The 19,412-nt window shown below is 40.1% G+C and overlaps 1 protein-coding gene across 1 annotated transcript in view; it reads left to right on the forward strand.

The window, feature by feature from the left end:
- GLP1R (glucagon like peptide 1 receptor) overlaps positions 1–19,412 on the forward strand; it is a 278,807-nt gene that overhangs the window by 254,782 nt on the left and 4,613 nt on the right. Inside the window, exon 11 of the mRNA XM_075204458.1 lies at positions 6,811–6,949. Coding sequence (XP_075060559.1) covers positions 6,811–6,949 — 139 coding nt within the window. The remainder of the gene's footprint in view (positions 1–6,810; positions 6,950–19,412) is intronic.

The raw sequence follows: 19,412 nt of genomic DNA on the forward strand, positions 1-19,412 counted from the left end.
TATATTCCTTAATAAACCAGGCACTTAGTGTCAGGTCTATGTTGTTACACAAATCATTCTTAGTGAACCTGTAAAGATATTACTATTTCCTTTAAGAAGTTGGCAGTAACCCCTCCTTGTACCCGCCGCTGTGATTGGTGGAGCCATCGGGGTTTTATTCTGTTAAAATAGCAAGGAGATAAAATGCTAATTAGATGTAGAGAGCAGACGATGGGGTCTAATCAAATCTAAACAACATTAATATAAATAGTAACGTAGAATCTTCCTGCTGTGGAGGTTTCTTTGTCTGACTCACAATCGCTCTTCCACTTATTTATGTATAAAACATTGTGTGAACATGAAGGATTTACATGAATATCTGTCAGTATGACGTCTTATTATATTATTATTAATACTTTATATGGAGCCTACATATTACGCAGCGCTTTACAGAGAATATTTAGTTATTCACATGAGTCTTTTGTCAGTGGAGCTTACACTCTATATCCCCTACCACACGGACACACTAGGGTTAGTTTAATCAGAAGACAAATAACCTACCAGTATGTGTTTGGAGTGTGGGAGGAAACCCACGCGAACACGGGGAGACGGGAAGAACATGCAAACGTCACACAGGCTCTGGTTGGAATCAAGCCCAGGGCACCAACGCTGTGAGACAGCAATGCTGACCACTGTGCTGCCCTAGTGTGGTGGCTCAGAGGTGAGAGGGGCCCATTGGTGAAAGGGGCTCGGAGGTGAGCAATGCCAAGAAGTGAGGGGTGCCTGAAGGTGAGGGGACTCAGAGGGAAGAGGGGCCCGGACATGAGAGGACCCGGAGGTGAGGGGACCCAGAGGTGGGGGGGGCCTATAGCTGATGGGGGCCCAGAGGCGAGATGGGCCCGGACGTGAGGCCACTGGCAGTGTGGGCAGCATGGTGGCTCAGTGGTTAGCTCTTCTGTCTCACAGCACTTGGGTCATGAGTTCAATTCCCGACCATGGCCTTATCTGTGAGGAGTTTGTATGTTCTCTCTGTGTTTACGTGGGTTTCCTCCATGTGCTCCGGTTTCCTTCTACACTTCAAAAATATACTGGTAGGTTAATTGGCTGCTATCAAATTGACCATTCAGCGCTGCGGAATTAGTGGCGCTACATAAATAGCTGATGATGATGATTGTCAGAGTTGGTGATGTTATAACTTTTGCTGACTGAACAGGACAACACAGACCTGAGTAATCATATAGATTCTGCACCAAACCTATTGCTCGTCCTAAATGCTTTTTCTTCCAAGAAGTCTGTTTCATAATTAGCTGAAGAAAATGGCTAATTAAAGATAAGCAACTTTTTCAAGATAAATTTACCACCTCCGTCCTGCCACAGTGTAACTGTTCTGTGATTGTATATCCCGGTATATCGCTGTTGTTTCACATTCAGTCAGGACAATGTGCAGTAATTATCTCAGTAATGCAGTCGTTTGTATTCAGGAAGATAAGACAGCGATCACTGTCCCAGCAATCAATCCTAAGTGTGCTCCGTCTTCTGCTGAGTAGGCGATGTACAGCCTCCGCCAGGAATTAACTGCAGGAACTGGGTTATAAGATGTAATGCCCATTAACAACAGTTTGGGCTCTTGGTCAAATGCCAATCAAACAAAATGAACTTGCTCAGTTCTCAGTGATACAAATCTCCCATCCTATTAGTAGAATGTAATTCCATTTATAAGACATACATTGTAAGCCAGTTAGTCACATAGAGATAATAAATATTTAACTGGTGATTTGTGCTGACCGAGCTTTGTTTACAGCGGAAGAGACCTATTGGCAGTAACTACTTGTTACACTGTCTGCAAGTCTCTTGTAGTTGTTGCATTTATTTGTTGTGAATGACCGATATAACCTGGGCCATTGGATTCCATTTGTTCTACTTTAAAGGTAAGGTAGGCAACCTGCCGAAAAGCCTGGCAGAGCATGCTGTAACTTGTAGTTCCACAACAGCTAACGCACCCCAGGTTGCCTATGGTAATGGATGTGCTGATCTAAAACATGAAAACATCCTTATTTTCTGGTGTTCCTGAGATTCAGGTGTAATAATAACTGAGCTTTCCACCTTCAGGTGACTTTAATTTACTAACTAGTACAAGTCATCCTGTGACATTTGCTAATTCCATTTCTTATTAGGCACACACCAAGCAGAGCTGTGAATAAGTATATGGATAAAACATCACAGCAGGAAGCTTTAAAGGAAAAATATAATGGACCTGATTTATTAAAGAAAGTAAAGCAAACATTTTTTACTTTCCTTTCCTTAATGAATCAGGCCCAATATGTTTAGTAAAAGTCGCATGAGGGTACATACAAACCTGTATAGAACCAGCGCTTGTAGGCTTCAGATATGCTCCTAATCTGATTCCCCCGACCCCGCGTCACTCACTAGAATGGGATTAAACAATGCTTACAATGATCAGCGTTTGTCTTTAGGAAATGACAGGTGCGTGGTGAACACACGTTCCATCTTCCTTGTTGTAGCCTGGGGAGAAATATTCCATTTGGATGTAACCTAAATAGCTACAAAAGTCAAAATTAAAAATCCAGCAAACATACTCGCTAAATGAATAACTTTGACACATAATTGTATTGATTTAATGATTATTATGGCTGAGAATAAAACATTTGTAACAATAAAACAGCGTTTAACAAGATATAAGATTCTATAACTGGCTGCTCCCTGCTGCTATATTCCAGTACTTTTCATATGAATATTATAGATAATCATTATCTACGTACACGAGGGGGGAGCAGTGAATCTGGGACATTTTATGGGCCGTTCAGCTATTTCAGATATTTTCAAGGGTATAATTTTCCACTAACAATATAATCATTTTCAAGGGTACTTTTCATTTTCTAAAGACATCTCTCAGTCATGGTCTGAAGTTTTGTTTCAGCTTAATAGGTCCTATATGCACCACTATATATTGTAAATTTAATATGAAATTATTCCATCAACATTAAAGGTATCTCTAGGTAAACGGAAGATTATTTACTCATATTATGAAAATAATATTTATTTTTTAATTTGCCAAATGAAAACACTTACGGTAAAATAACAACATATGCAGGATGTGTTTAGCAAAATTAAATACATGAAGTTAGTAAATGAATCTCCATGAATGCTGTGACAGTATAGGTATATGGCGGGTAGGAATAGGACACGATAATGTTATTAATACGGCAGAGCTATAAGAGAGAAAGGAAAACCGGGAATTTGCACCCAAAAGTTTCTCGCACCAATCGTATTAAAAAGATATTGCTTATTTAGGCCAGATACAAAGAGGTGGAGAGCAAACGTTTATATACATCCATACGTAACATTTCTGTAGGTTTTTCTTATTTACTTACTAATAATATTTCCCACCTCTGCATTTTATAAGATATGTTCTGTATTCAAAGCCTTCTGTTAAATCTGTGAGATTCAAGCATATAATCTGCAGTGTGATACATCTGAGTTTGACAAGATGACCTACTACTGGAACAGAGACAAGTTAGATGCCACAGACTGAGAGTTATATAGTGGAAGGAGCAGGGTCCCTCAGCAGCACAGATTATATCAGGAGATGAGTGATGTGTTAGTGAGGACAGGGATGCATGTGACAGGGGCAGTGACATGATGTGAGGAGGGGAATGAAGGCAGCAGGAAGCCACAGACTGAGAGTTATATAGTGGAAGGAGCAGGGTCCCCAGCAGCACAGAGTATATCAGGAGATGAGTGATGTGTTAGTGAGGACAGGGCTGTATGTGACAGGAGCAGTGACATGATGTGAGGAGGGGAATGGAGGTAGCAGGAAGCCACAGACTGAGAGTTATTTAGTGGAAGAAGCATGGTCCCCAGCAGCACAGAGTGTATCAGGAGATGAGTGATGTGTTAGTGAGGATAGGGCTGCATGTGACAGGGGCAGTGACATGATGTGAGGAGGGGAATGGAGGCAGCAGGAAGCCACAGACTGAGAGTTATATAGTGGGAGGAGCAGGGCCCACAGCAGCACAGAGTATATCAGGAGATAAATGATGTGTTAGTGAGGACAGGGCTGCATGTGACAGGGGCAGTGACATGATGTGAGGAGGGGAATGGAGGCAGCAGGAAGCCATAGACTGAGAGTTATATAGTGGAAGGAGCTGGGTCCCCAGCAGCACAGAATATATCAGGAGATGAGTGATGTGTTAGTGAGGACAGGACTGCATGTGACAGGGGCAGTGACATGATGTGAGGAGGGGAATGAAGGCAGCAGGAAGCCACAGACTGAGAGTTATATAGTGGAAGGAGCAGGGTCCCCAGCAGCACAGAGTATATCAGGAGATGAGTGATGTGTTAGTGAGGACAGGGCTGTATGTGACAGGAGCAGTGACATGATGTGAGGAGGGGAATGGAGGTAGCAGGAAGCCACAGACTGAGAGTTATTTAGTGGAAGAAGCATGGTCCCCAGCAGCACAGAGTGTATCAGGAGATGAGTGATGTGTTAGTGAGGATAGGGCTGCATGTGACAGGGGCAGTGACATGATGTGAGGAGGGGAATGGAGGCAGCAGGAAGCCACAGACTGAGAGTTATATAGTGGGAGGAGCAGGGCCCACAGCAGCACAGAGTATATCAGGAGATAAATGATGTGTTAGTGAGGACAGGGCTGCATGTGACAGGGGCAGTGACATGATGTGAGGAGGGGAATGGAGGCAGCAGGAAGCCATAGACTGAGAGTTATATAGTGGAAGGAGCTGGGTCCCCAGCAGCACAGAATATATCAGGAGATGAGTGATGTGTTAGTGAGGACAGGACTGCATGTGACAGGGGCAGTGACATGATGTGAGGAGGGGAATGAAGGCAGCAGGAAGCCATAGACTGAGAGTTATATAGTGGAAGGAGCAGGGTCCCCAGCAGCACAGAGTATATCAGGAGATGAGTGATGTGTAAGTGAGGGTCTCCTCTCACACTGATGCAGGAAGATTGTAATTACAAATGCACCTCTATATGAAATAAAGTTTAGTCTCCCAGTTTGATAATATACTTTATCCTTTTAATAAACAATGCAGCACAGAACATTTTAGCAGTATGTCGCATTGATGACATTATTCCTTAGCGTGATATAGTAATATAATTCCAAGGATATTACTGTATAAATCCTGTTTCATATAGTGATTGACAGATGATATTCTCCATTACACACGTATTATTAGATATTAGATGTATTTCTTATCATAATGCAGACTCGGCATATTATATATCACTGCAACTAATACTATAACCTGGATTGTTTTATTAATTGAGATATTAATTCCATTCTACTTTGTGTCACCCGCCCTCTAGTTAAGTTGTTTACATTATATTTAATTTCTTTGTATATCTAACACACATAATATAACCTCACACACAGAAACAATACCTCACAGGATGATGTTGGTTACAACGTGTTTATTTTTGTTTATGTAATAAACAATTAGTGTTTTTTGTATTGAGGTAAGATCGTGGTGCTCATTTATAATGCACAAAATGAAGAGGTGCGGTTTGAAATCCCCTTTGGTGACTGTCACAATCCAACACTCATCTGAGCCTGCGCGACGTGTGTGTGACAAAGGGTTAATCAAAACCAACTTCATGGCCTGTTTAAAAATGATTAAAACCCTCCCTGTCTGTCCACCACACTGACTTTGCCTACCGACTATGCCACCGGCAAGTTTTTTTCTGAAGAGCTGACACTCTTACTCAGGAAGCCTTCAGTTCTCTCTTTATCTAGATCAATTTCTCACAACTTACTTTATTCAGAGTTATCATAAACCAAATGATCTCCCCTGACCGAGAGTTATCATAAACCAAATGATCTCCTTTGTTTCAACTATGTAGCATTCTAATATCAAGCCAAGTCCGACATGTGAATTCATAAGAACCCAGAATCCTAAACTTATTAAGTACAATTTAATATGGAAAATAAATCCACAATGCTTAAGATGAAAAACAATTAATAAACTGACATACAAAGATATAATACAATAGTTTCTTGCACCATAAAAAGAATAAACAACAAAAAATTGTAAACTCATGAATGATACATTTTCTGTTTACTGGGAGAGCATAAATACTGCAATACCTCTCAATATGAAATAGACTCCCAAAAGTGAACAAACCTGTTAGATTTACAGGACATTTTTAACATGCTGCAGGTACCCACAGCCCCTCTTCATGGGATATCACAGCTAGAACACCTGTGTAAATGCAAACTAGTTGTTTATGACTTATTTTCAAACACCTTTCAAGTCAGGGTTTATTTACACTGGTCTAACTTCTTACCATAATGTCCTACAAAGATGATATTACCTCCACACAGCAGGTGATAAGTTTCCCTTCATTTATATACCAGGTATGACTCCTGTAAGTATGATATTTGAGAAAATATTACATTTTCCTGTGTCCTTGTTTCCCTTAATTCAAACTTATCCCAGCTGCTCAGCCCCCTGTCAGCCACTTGAGACATCCTGAGGTATCACAGAACCACAGAAAATGCAAGGTGTCTGTTCCAAAAGGTTTTAATTTTACGACCCGTGCCATAAAGTGGTATTGGGCATTCATCTGTAACTACACTTCTGGATATCTTTATCTGAAAATACCTCATATGTAGAGCAGAATAATTTAGAAACAGCCAAAGAGATTTATTTTATTACTTGTTATATAAGTAATTTATTATCTCCATTTCAAGTTTTAACCCATGGCTGGATATAGAGTTCAGCTGGGCCACACCAAGCTATTAATCTGCTATCCTATAACATGTCGTCATTATCTTCTCCTCTAATCGACAGACTGGCAAAGTCCACCCTGACACTGATCCCGCTGCTGGGGACTCATGAGATCATTTTTGCCTTCATCACAGATGAGAACGCCAAAGGGTCCCTGCGTTACATCAAGCTGTTTTTTGAATTGTCTTTCAGCTCTTTCCAGGTACTTAGTGAGCAGGGACGATGCAGTTCTTACATATTACCACTGGGGGCAGTACATCACTAGAAGGATGACATATTTATGGCAGGACTTGGGCTGCCAGTGTTTTTAAAACCAAAAATTGTGGAACACCCCTATGATATGACGTCTACCAGGTCACCCTCTGTTTCATTTTACTTCCAATTCATTAACCTAAACAAACTGCCCAAATCCACTAAATTTGGTCCATGAAGAGTTTAAATTACAAAAACAAATAATTACATAAATCAGGACATGTAGGAGCCATGCAGAGTATGTCAAATTCAGACACCTTATAGTTAGTAAAGCTGGGTACACACTATTGCATTTTACTTCAGAAGTGATTTCTATAACGTATTTACCAACGACTGGAAGTCCCAATGAGCAGCCGATTCATGTGTACACACCAACATGATTTACCCTCAGATCTGTGACCTTCATCTCTCATAACCATCTGCTGAAAAGATCCTAACTCTGTATACTGTACAGATATCTGCCTAAGCTGCTGGTAGTGAGTGCCTACACACTGCCACATTTGCCCGACACCGTTCCATCGTGGACCGTTATTTTTTAGAAGGTTTATACAACCAAATCTTTCTTCAGTGATGCAGCGTGATTTGGCAAGATAACACACGATGGCAGGAATGTCCACAATCTTCCATTATCTGACCAAACAATCGTGAATCATGTGATTTGCACGATAATTGCATCAGTGTTTACCCAGCTTTAGTTATACATTTACATTTAAAAAATGTTAGATATTTTTAAAAATATTTTAAACAAGGACAACAGCACTGGCAGAAGAATATATGAAGATCGGAAACATTTAAACCATTATTGAAATTTTTAAATTCCCCAGGGAGAAGTGATATGAAAATCCAGGTAACTCCCATCACTCGGCATACCTCTGTTGTCCTGTCTGATTGGTTACATTATGAAGCCCCTAACATGTGAGAGTTTAGTGATCTGTGTCAGATGTTCACTCAGCCTATCGGGGCAGTTGGCCCCTCCCATAGCGCAAAGGGTGAGACACCGAGATTGGACAACAGAGCAGAGGTTAGCTGAGTGGTCTTACTTTAAGAAGAAAAATGGTAATATCTAGTGTTCTAGTGATAATCTATAAATAATTACATATATGGACATTATTTAAACTGTGACCGATATTGTATTTATTATTATTTATATATATTGTATTATGTTTATTGTTTGCATAGATCCTAATAACATAAATATCACTGAAAGTTTATTGTTTACACCGTTATCTATAATACAATGAATCTACAGCTTATTTTGGTCTTTGGAGACCGGTTGACAAATCACCTATAAAGTCAGGGGCTGGAGGAGTGCCAAATCTAGGTGTTATGTTCCCAAAATTACATTATAACATCTCGTCGGACTCTCAGGTTCTGAATAAAACAAACTCACGTTGCTGAAAATGGTGAACCTACTAATTTGATCTGCATTTCAGCACTAAGCAACATTAATATAGTTAATAAATAAACATGTAAATAAGCATATGTATATAATACAGCCCAGTCTGACAGTCACTATATAATACATCACAACACTGTCAATAATTACAAGTACCTTGTGATATCATTGTTTGTTCTGGTGAGGCTCAGATCTGGGTAAACGCCATGTACGTTGGGGCAACAACAGATTTGCAGGCGCAGCAAAACACCCCTCAATTTTTCAATTTCCACCCCCTTCCCCTTATTTTGCATGTGCTGTAGTTTTCCTGGAGTTGGGGTTTGGATGTCTTTGCCTACAATTAAGCACTTGTAAGGTGTACTTTAAATAATTTGCAACGTAAAAATGTTCAAACTGTTTAAGTTATATTATATTTTCAATTTCTTGATAGTTTTCCTTCCATTTACATTACAGTCAGATTCCTTTGACGGTGACTTTGCAACAATGTAACTGGATCAGTCCCAGATTGTGTGGGGTGATCAGACTGTAACCGTTGTGGAAGTTTATATAACAATATAATTATGTCCTTCCTCTCTTATTACATTGGTGTAATTCATTCTTCCTCTATGCGTTTACATTTACTGTACCTCATAAGAGCTGAGCTCAGCTTGTCTCCTGATTCTGACAGAACAAATAACAGTTCGGGTCGTGTTTTACATACATAAATTAGCTGCAGTGTCATTTCTGGTGCAGTAACTATAAATAATATTATGACAATCTGGAGTGATTTACACTGTGAGTTTGTGCCACGTTGGTGATTGATTGTGCCCTCTGAGTGATAGTTAACGGGATTTAGCTCCTGAAGCATTGCCCGGGCTATGAAACCACTGCTCTATAATATTTCTGGCATCACCTAGTATGTTATTAAAATGCCACAAGCCTCAGACACCGTTCATTCATTATCACTCACTATGAGTTCTGTGATATCAGACTAATAAAGAAACCGCAATCAACAATTTCTGTGAAACTTTATTTCTGATTAGTTGCAGAGGTTATATAGAGAATGTATCAGTGATTTATGTATTCAGCACAATGTACTCTTCAACACTCTCAGCACAACGTACTCTTCAACACTCTCAGCACAATGTACTCTCCAACACTCTCAGCACAACGTACTCTCCAACACTCTCAGCGCAACGTACTCTCCAACACTCTCAGCGCAACGTACTCTCCAACACTCTCAGCACAACGTACTCTCCAACACTCTCAGCGCAACGTACTCTCCAACACTCTCAGCACAACGTACTCTCCAACACTCTCTTTACAAATTACTCTATAACATTCTAAGCACAATGTACTCTCCAACACTCTCAGTACAATGTACTCTCCAGTGGTTTAGAACGATACAGTATTTTACATCAGAATCTCGAATTCCCTGTGTTGGGCTGAAAGATAGCAGGCTGGATACAGGACAGGAGACGGAGTGTAAGCTCAGAGGACAACCGGTAACTAGCGGGGAACCTCAGGGGTCAGTCCTGGGTCCTGTTTTGTTTAATGTATTCTTTCTGGATATAACCTGTCTTTTTGTAGGTGATACAAAGATTGATACCTTAGAAGGTGTTATAGTAATGTGTAGTGATTTAGAAGAAAAATAGAGGAACGGATTACAGGGAGGAATCTTTTATTAGATGAAATATAAAGTAAAATATAAAACTAAATAAAAATAAAATATTGCATGTGGAACATAAACATTTTAAATTCACCAACAGCAGACGGAAGTGAGATCCAGTTTCACATTTTAAAAGATTATGTGCTAATAAAACTGTAGCAGAGGACCAGCATGCCACACTGTTGCACATAATTTTAAACAGCTAGTTCTCCAGGAAAGTGTAGAGCGCCAAGTCACGGGCCAACGTTTATAGTCACAAGAACTTCGCCAGACACCACTGACCAAGTCCTCATAGTGAAACGCGTCAGACGCTGTTTTGGTAATGGACTAAAGTAACAAAAGTTATCAGGAAATACTTCAAGAGCTGAACATGTCCATCGTAGGGAAGAGAAGGGACAGAGCTGATATGATAGAAACATTCAAATGTATAAAGTATGAAAAGAGTCATTTTTTGTTCAAAATAAGAGGATTTGTAGACTAGGGGGGGGGGGGGGCGCACTTTGAAATTGGAGGGAGGAAGACCGAGACGTAACATAAGGGAGAATATTTTTCCAGAAGGGGTGAGAGATCCATGGGTTAGTCTCCCAGCAGTAGGTGGGGACTCATACAGTAAAAGAATCAAAGAATACATGGGATAAATATATTCTACAGATATGAATCACCTGTAGGTTCTTCTCCCTGTTTCTATAGTAACCAGTTACTACATTTACAAGTAGTTGTTTGATTTTATTTGGAAAGTTTTAAAAGACTGTTGGTCAATGAGAAAACAATAATAACAGTAACATTTCCACTTTAGCCAATTAAAGCGAACCTCTAAACACACAATAATGTAAGACACCTATTCAGGTGTATCTGACATCTGTTCATGGTCATTGGGCCCAATCAGTATTCATGAAAATTGAGCCAATTCACTAGGACCTAATGACATCATCATATCTGCCAACAGTCCTGGGGCACTGGGATATGGTTGGGGCTAATCCGGGAATGGTTTACCAAGAATCCTGGGTGTGGATTGGAGGATTCAAGTTGTTTCCTGTTTTGTCTCAATCTTCCGGTTAGGAATGTTGGCAGTTATGACATCACTAATCTTTGGGGAACTTATAGAGTATTGGTACAGCTGACATATTGGCTGTGTGTAGGTACCAGGCAGACAGTAATGCTGTCTAAACAATGTTCTTGGCTGATCGGTGGCTGCCATGAACTATGGGACAGTTCTTTGCTGCTTGTGCTGAAATCTCAGACATTTGTAAAAGTTTAAATAAATACAAGGAGCCCAACGTAACATACATCCCTGGGTGCAATTAGTTTATGATCTTCATTGTTGAGAAGGTATCCTCCACCCAGGCTGGAATCCCAACAGTATCATCGAACAAGAGCCAAGCTTGGTTTACTCCATGCAAGTCAGTGATTTGGGATGGGAAAGAAACTTACTCAAATATTTTGCAGCATCCAGTGAGATATTAATAATTTCCCATAGGTGATCTAACAAGTCCTGAAAATCAAAGATTTCGGAACTTGTGCCTGATGGCTAGCGCTATCTAAAGATGAATCCTATGGGGAGAGCATTGTGGTAGAGTGATCTTCAGATCCCTCACTGCATCTTACTGCTCTCCCGTCCGGTGGCCACTTTGCAATAGTGACCATATAGAAGGCAGTATATAGGTACACTTGGCGCTGCACGGTGGCTCAGTGGTTAGCACTTGTGCCTCACAGCACCGGTGTCATAAATTCAATTCCCAACCATGGCCTTATCTGTGTGGATTTTGTTTGTTCTCTACGTGTTTGTGTTGGTTTCCTCCTGGTGCTCCGGTTTCCTCCCACACTCCAAAAAACATACCAGTAGGTTAATTGGCTGCTATCAAATTGACCCTAGTCTCTGTGTGTGTGTGTGTGTGTGTGTGTGTGTGTGTATGTATGTTAGAACATTTAGACTGTAAGCTCCAATGGGGCAGGGACTGATGTGAATGAGTTCTCTGTACAGCGCTGCGGAATTAGTGGCGCTATATAAATAAATGATGAAGATGATGATGATGATGTGTGTTCACAGGGACTGCAGCTTATAGTGACTGCTGTTCCTGCAGAACACTTTTAATAAATGCTCACGATCTTCCATTCCTTATCATCGCGATAAGGAATGAAAATGTATCAGAAATCTACTAGTTGATAAATCCTATCCTAAGCATGGCAGCTATGAATTAGGTAGATGCACAAACCATACAGGGAATCTCATAATTATTTTTTGAGGAACATAAAAGTACAATACTACAAGAGAACTTTAATCTGTGATTACTTTGTTGGTAAAGTAATATTAGATCTGTCAGTGTCCAGAGATCTTACTTGAAAATTGTACAAACTCCTATATCATAAAGAAGCTCCGCTTTTATTTAATCTCCTGTGACCTCTGGGTAGAAGCCAGCAGCCTGTGTTATCTCTGGCATCACACCTGAATAGATTATCTTCATACACTGTTTAATCTCCACTATGCATTATAATATTCATTCAGCTGTCACAACACAAGTCCCTTTTTATGATTTATGATCATCGGAGCCCGGTGAAGTGGATCTGTGCAGATGGCCGGTCTTCCCTGCTCCAGTTTAGCAGAGAGAATAAGATACAAATTATCATGTGTGAGAGCTGGTAATGAGGACTGTTGTTACTGCACTGTGATCAGCTGACTGTGCGGATGGTGGAGATGTGCTGAAATTATGAGAGAAGCCTCGTTCCCTGGGCAGTTACTGATAATAAGGCCAAGCAGCATATATTGTTCTCATAGAGAGAATAAAGACACAAATCCTAATTATTTTATAGCAGATTTATAATTAATTGATATATACAGTATATTGTATATTACTGTTAGTTACTTCTGCCTATACTACCTAGTTTTCCCATGCTCCATGCTTTCCTACCAAGGAAGGCAGCTACCAAGAGGAATAAAGATATTTTGACACCAAATTTGGGCAAATTGTTGCTAAGCAGATTTTGTAGGACTTACATCTCTCTAATTGTGACGATTCGCTAGAAAAACCAAAACACAGAACTTGTAACATAGAATGATTGACTCAATATCAAGAATTATTCCATCCGCCAAACTGTGAGATATTCGCTCACCTATATTATTGGTAAAACAGCTTTTTCTGTGTAATGATAGATAGAGAAGACCACAAGACCTCAGCTCTACTCATCATAATGATAAAATGATCCCTCCAGTTAGTTTATGTTTGATGGTTATGTGTCTAGGCCCAGTATCTTAGAAGGACTTAGACCCAATTTGTGTCCGACAATTGGTTTTAGGGATTACCTCCCTCTTCCTTCTAAAATGAAAAGCACTGTTGTATTTGTTGATGGTCAGGCCTAACGCATTTCACCACTAACTAACAGTGGCTTCTTGGGCTAAGAGATTTTAATATACATTATCTATTCTAGCTGCTTAGTTATATTTATCACATCAATTGATTGTTTTCTATATATAGTTCTATTATTGCCAATTGACGTTTTCTATAATTGTGATTTATTTGTGTCAATATACATAGTAAATTCCATTCACCAGATCTGCCGCTGTCCTAGTTCAGGTATAGAATTTCCTATTGCTCAGAAGGTGTTTGGTTCAGGGTTTTTTTGGTTCTTTCAAGAAGAGTGAATGTCTCTAGGGATCTACAACCCTAAAGTCGGACACAAGCCTCATGTTACTTTTCTTTATCTGGTCCTGCTGCTACATTGTTATGATCATTAGGGATGTGCACCGGCGACTTTTGAGGTCTCGTGTTTTGTGTTTTGGATCCGGATTTTCGTTATTTTTGAGGTTCGGATTTGTCTCGCAAAACACTTGACGAAAGGTCTCGGTTCGGATTTAAGGTATTGGATTCGGATTTTTTTTGAAAAAAACATAAAAAGTTTAAAAATCAAGTTTTTGGGCTTATTTTCACTCCTAGGCTATTATTAACCTCAATAACATTCAATAACAAGCATTTCCACTAATTTACAGTGTATTCTGAACACCTCACAATATAGTTATTAGTCCAAAACGTTGCAACAAGGTATCTTTCTGGACTGCGTAGAGGAGTGGGTCACCACAATATATATTAAAAACCCTGAACTTTTATGATTCGCACCAATAATTGTACCTGGACTGCGTAGAGGAGTGGGTCACCACAATATATTAAAAACCCTGAACTTTTATGAATCGCACCAATAAATGTACCTGGACTGCGTAGAGGAGTGGGTCACCACAATATATTAAAAACCCTGAACTTTTATGAATCGCACCAATAAATGTACCTGGACTGCGTAGAGGAGTGGGTCACCACAATATATTAAAAACCCTGAACTTTTATGAATCGCACCAATAAATGTACCTGGACTGCGTAGAGGAGTGGGTCACCACAATATATTAAAAACCCTGAACTTTTATGAATCGCACCAATAAATGTACCTGGACTGCGTAGAGGAGTGGGTCACCACAATATCTTAAAAACCCTGAACTTTTATGAATCGCACCAATAAATGTACCTGGACTGCGTAGAGGAGTGGGTCACCACAATATATATAATAAGAAAACCATCAACTTGTTTGATTCGCACCAATAAATGTACCTGGACTGCGTAGAGGAGTGGGTCACCACAATATATTAAAAACCCTGAACTTTTATGAATCGCACCAATAAATGTACCTGGACTGCGTAGAGGAGTGGGCACTGGGCACCACAATAAAATATATAAAAAACCTTCAACAGGTCTGCATTACACTACACATACGGCTGCTCCTCCATCCTCTCCATCATATACATGTTGGAGTTTTAGCGTGTGACAACCTCTTGTTTTTGATAATGTCAGTGCATTTTGAATATTTTTCAATTTGCCCCACACCACTGAATGTACTTTATCTATGATACGCATCTATCTATCTTGACTGCGTAGTGTGGTGGCCCCGGTACACAATTTGGTACCGAGGCCACAATATAATTAAAAAACCCTCCACGTGTCAGAATTCCACCAAACAAGTATCTGGACTGCGTAGTGGGGTGGCCCCGGTACCCAACTTGATACCGGGGCCACAATAAAATAAATACACCCTCCACGTGTCAGAATTCCACCAAACAAGTATCTGGACTGCGTAGTGGGGTGGCCCCGGTACCCAACTTGATACCGGGGCCACAATACCTCCTCCAAACATGCTACAGACAATTCGTCATTGAGATCCCATTAAGTATGTTAAAGACAGACAGGGTCCAAGTGTTATTAGTTGACTTTGTAAAGAAAAAAACTGTCCCTGTTGCACATAGTCGTGCAATGAAGACTTACTTTTTCATTTAAAGGCACGATCTTTCAAGTGTAGTGTTTGTAAGTCTAAGTCATATTATACTTTTGGTAAAATTGGTTTTTTTTGTTCCTCTTTATGTTAATTAATTAGTAATAGAATTAAAGTAGGAAATAGAATTAAATAGAATTAAAGTAGGAAATAGAGTGGTATAGAGTTGTAGTGTGGTATAGATAGAGTGGTCCACACAATATAATAATAAAACCCTCAACTGGTCTGAATTCCACCAAACAAGTATCTTGACTGCGTAGTGTGGTGGCCCCGGTACACAATTTGGTACCGAGGCCACAATATAATTAAAAAACCCTCCACGTGTCGGAATTCCACCAAACAAGTATCTGGACTGCATAGTGGGGTGGCCCCGGTACCCAATTTGATACCGGGGCCACAATACCTCCTCAAAACATGCTCCAGACAATTCGTCATTGACAGACCCCAGACAGACAGGGTCGTAGTGTTATTGTTTGACTTTGTAAACCCAAAAAAATGTCCCTATTGCACTTGCACATAGTCGTGCAATGAAGACTGACTTTTTCATTTAAAGGCACGATCTTTCAAGTGTAGTGTTTGTAAGTCTAAGTCATATTATACTTTTGGTAAAATTGGTTTTTTTTGTTCCTCTTTATGGTAATTAATTAGTAATAGAATTAAAGTAGGAAATAGAATTAAATAGAATTAAAGTAGGAAATAGAGTGGTATAGAGTTGTAGTGTGGTATAGATAGAGTGGTCCACACAATATAATAATAAAACCCTCAACTGGTCTGAATTCCACCAAACAAGTATCTTGACTGCGTAGTGTGGTGGCCCCGGTACACAATTTGGTACCGAGGCCACAATATAATTTAAAAACCCTCCACGTGTCGGAATTCCACCAAACAAGTATCTGGACTGCATAGTGGGGTGGCCCCGGTACCCAATTTGATACCGGGGCCACATTACCTCCTCCAATTTCCAAGTGTAGTGTTTATAACATCTTAACACTACACTAATTCTAGCACGTCAAAACCTCTTGTTTTAAATAATGACAGGGCATTTAACTTTTGATTTAATTTATTGAATTTGTTGGCATTTTCTTTTACTTTTTGAACATGGCAAACGACTGTTGAATGGTCACATAATGCCAAAAAAAAAGGTGCAAGATGGAATTGTCCTTGGGCCCTCCCACCCACCCTTATGTTGTTGAAATAGGACATGCACACTTTAACAAACCAATCATTTCAGCGACAGGGCCTACCAAACAACTGTGGCTGAAATGATTGGTTTGTTTGGGCCCCCACACCAATAAAACAATTCATCTCTCCCTGTACAAACTAAACAGGCTCTACTGAGGAAAGATGTCGTCCTTATCCTCAACCTCTGATTCCTCTCCCCCTACAGTGTGTACTTCCTCCTCCTCACACATTATCAATTCGTCCCCGCTGGACTCCACAACCACAGTCCCTCTGTACTGTCTGGAGGGCAGTGCTGTACTTCATTGAGGAATTGATTATTCATTTTTATAAACATCATTTTTTCAACGTTGTGAGGAAGCAACCTCCTTCGCCGCTCACTGACCAGGTTCCCCGCTGCACTAAAAACTCTTTCCGAGTACACACTGGAGGGGGGACAACTCAGTTAAAAAATAGAGCCAGTTTGTACAGGGGCTTCCAAACTGCCTTTTGGAGTTCTACCACGTCACTACCTCTAGTTAATTTAGATTGCAAGGCTTGTAAATATAAATACTTTGAAGATAAAAAAAAGCAGGCTGCACAGACTGTGGAGCTAGAAAGTGAAATTAAATGGACCACGTTACTTTGGTGGCTATCTATGCCCCCCCCCCCCGCCCTACACTTGTAGTTGAATATAAATAAAGCAGCCTGCATAGACTGTAGAACTAGCAATTCAAATATACAAAGAAATGGACAAAGGCAGTTTGGTATCTGTCTGCATCAGATCCCCTCTCCACTAGGAGTAAAACAGAAAACTTTTCAGCCGTTATATAATCTAGAATATAAATAGAAATTGAGAAATGCAATTTGGTATCTGTCTGCATCATAATCATCAACATCCTCCTCAGCGCCAGCTACATCAATATCCTCCTCCCAGTGCACAACATTCACACCTTCATTAGCCAAATCTGTAACTGGACTGTGGGTGATCCTTCCAGCATATGCAGAGGGCGTGCTGCAAATGCTGGATGGAGTCACCTCTTCCCGTACAGTGATGGGAAGGTCAGGGTTCACAACCAACAACACCCTTGGACTCGCCTTGGGGATTTGTGATGTCATCTGTTTAGAAGGCAGAGTTCTTTGCTGTTTTGTTGTTGTTGCTGACAGCATAACTCTCTTAAATTTTTTGTAGGGGGGGGGAGGAGGGCTTTGATCCTTGGGTGAAGTTGGACCACTAGTCATGAACACGGGACAGGGCCTAAGCCGTTCCTTGCCACTACTTGTCGTAATTGGCATATTGCCAACTTTACGTTTCTCCTCAGATGATTTTAAGTTTCTTTTTTTGCTGTTTTTTGAGAACTTGGGCTTTTTGGATTTTACATGCCCTGTACTAGGAGATTGGGCATCGTGCTTGCCAGACGACGTTGATGGCATTTCATCGTCTATGTCATGACTAGTGGCAGCAGCTTCAGCATTAGGAGGAAGTGGGTCTTGATCTTTCCCTACTTTATCCTCCAAATTTTTGCTCTCCATTATATGTAGCACAAGATACTGCAGAATGTGTGAACTTGGTAATATTGCAGTACCAATGGACTTATAATGCTGGATTGGTTTTGCAAATTTGGTTATAATTATTATATAATTTTTTTTTTTTTTAATTTTTTATTTTTTTTTACTTTTTTTTTATTTTTTACAAACTTGGGAATAATGGGGAAATAACTATGCCCTTAGAAGCACAGAGCACAGGACACAGCACCACTGGACTGAACAGGACACGGCACAGGACCCAGCAGCACTACGGAACTCAGCAGGACAGAGCACAGGACACAGCACCACTGGACTGATACTGCAGAATGTGTAAACTTTGTAATATTGCAGTACCACTGGACTTTTACTGCTGAATGTGTGAACTTGGTAATATTGCAGTACCAATGGACTTATAATGCTGGATTGGTTTTGCAAATTTGGTTATAATTATTATATATTTTTTTTTTTTTTAAATTTTTTATTTTTTTTTACTTTTTTTTTATTTTTTACAAACTTGGGAATAATGGGGAAATAACTATGCCCTTAGAAGCACAGAGCACAGGACACAGCACCACTGGACTGAACAGGACACGGCACAGGACCCAGCAGCACTACGGAACTCAGCAGGACAGAGCACAGGACACAGCACCACTGGACTGATACTGCAGAATGTGTAAACTTTGTAATATTGCAGTACCACTGGACTTTTACTGCTGAATGTGTGAACTTGGTAATATTGCAGTACCAATGGACTTATAATGCTGGATTGGTTTTGCAAATTTGGTTATAATTATTATATATTTTTTTTTTTTTTAAATTTTTTATTTTTTTTTACTTTTTTTTTATTTTTTACAAACTTGGGAATAATGGGGAAATAACTATGCCCTTAGAAGCACAGAGCACAGGACACAGCACCACTGGACTGAACAGGACACGGCACAGGACCCAGCAGCACTACGGAACTCAGCAGGACAGAGCACAGGACACAGCACCACTGGACTGATACTGCAGAATGTGTAAACTTTGTAATATTGCAGTACCACTGGACTTTTACTGCTGAATGTGTGAACTTGGTAATATTGCAGTACCAATGGGCTTATACTGCAGGATTGGTTGTGAAAATTTTGTGGTAATTAAAAAATATTAAAGTAGTTTTTGGTATTTTATAAAAAAAACTTTTTTTTATTTTTTTAAACACAGGGGAATATTGGGGAAATAACTATGCCCTTAGAAGCACAGAGCACAGGACACAGCACCACTGGACTGAACAGGACACAGCACAGGACCCAGCAGCACCACTGACCTCAGAAGGACAGAGCACAGCACACAGCACCACTGGACTGATACTGCAGAACACAGCACAGCACAGCACAGCACAGC

Source organism: Mixophyes fleayi, chromosome 3, assembly GCF_038048845.1.
Source record: "Mixophyes fleayi isolate aMixFle1 chromosome 3, aMixFle1.hap1, whole genome shotgun sequence".
Taxonomy (NCBI): Eukaryota; Metazoa; Chordata; class Amphibia; order Anura; family Limnodynastidae; genus Mixophyes; species Mixophyes fleayi.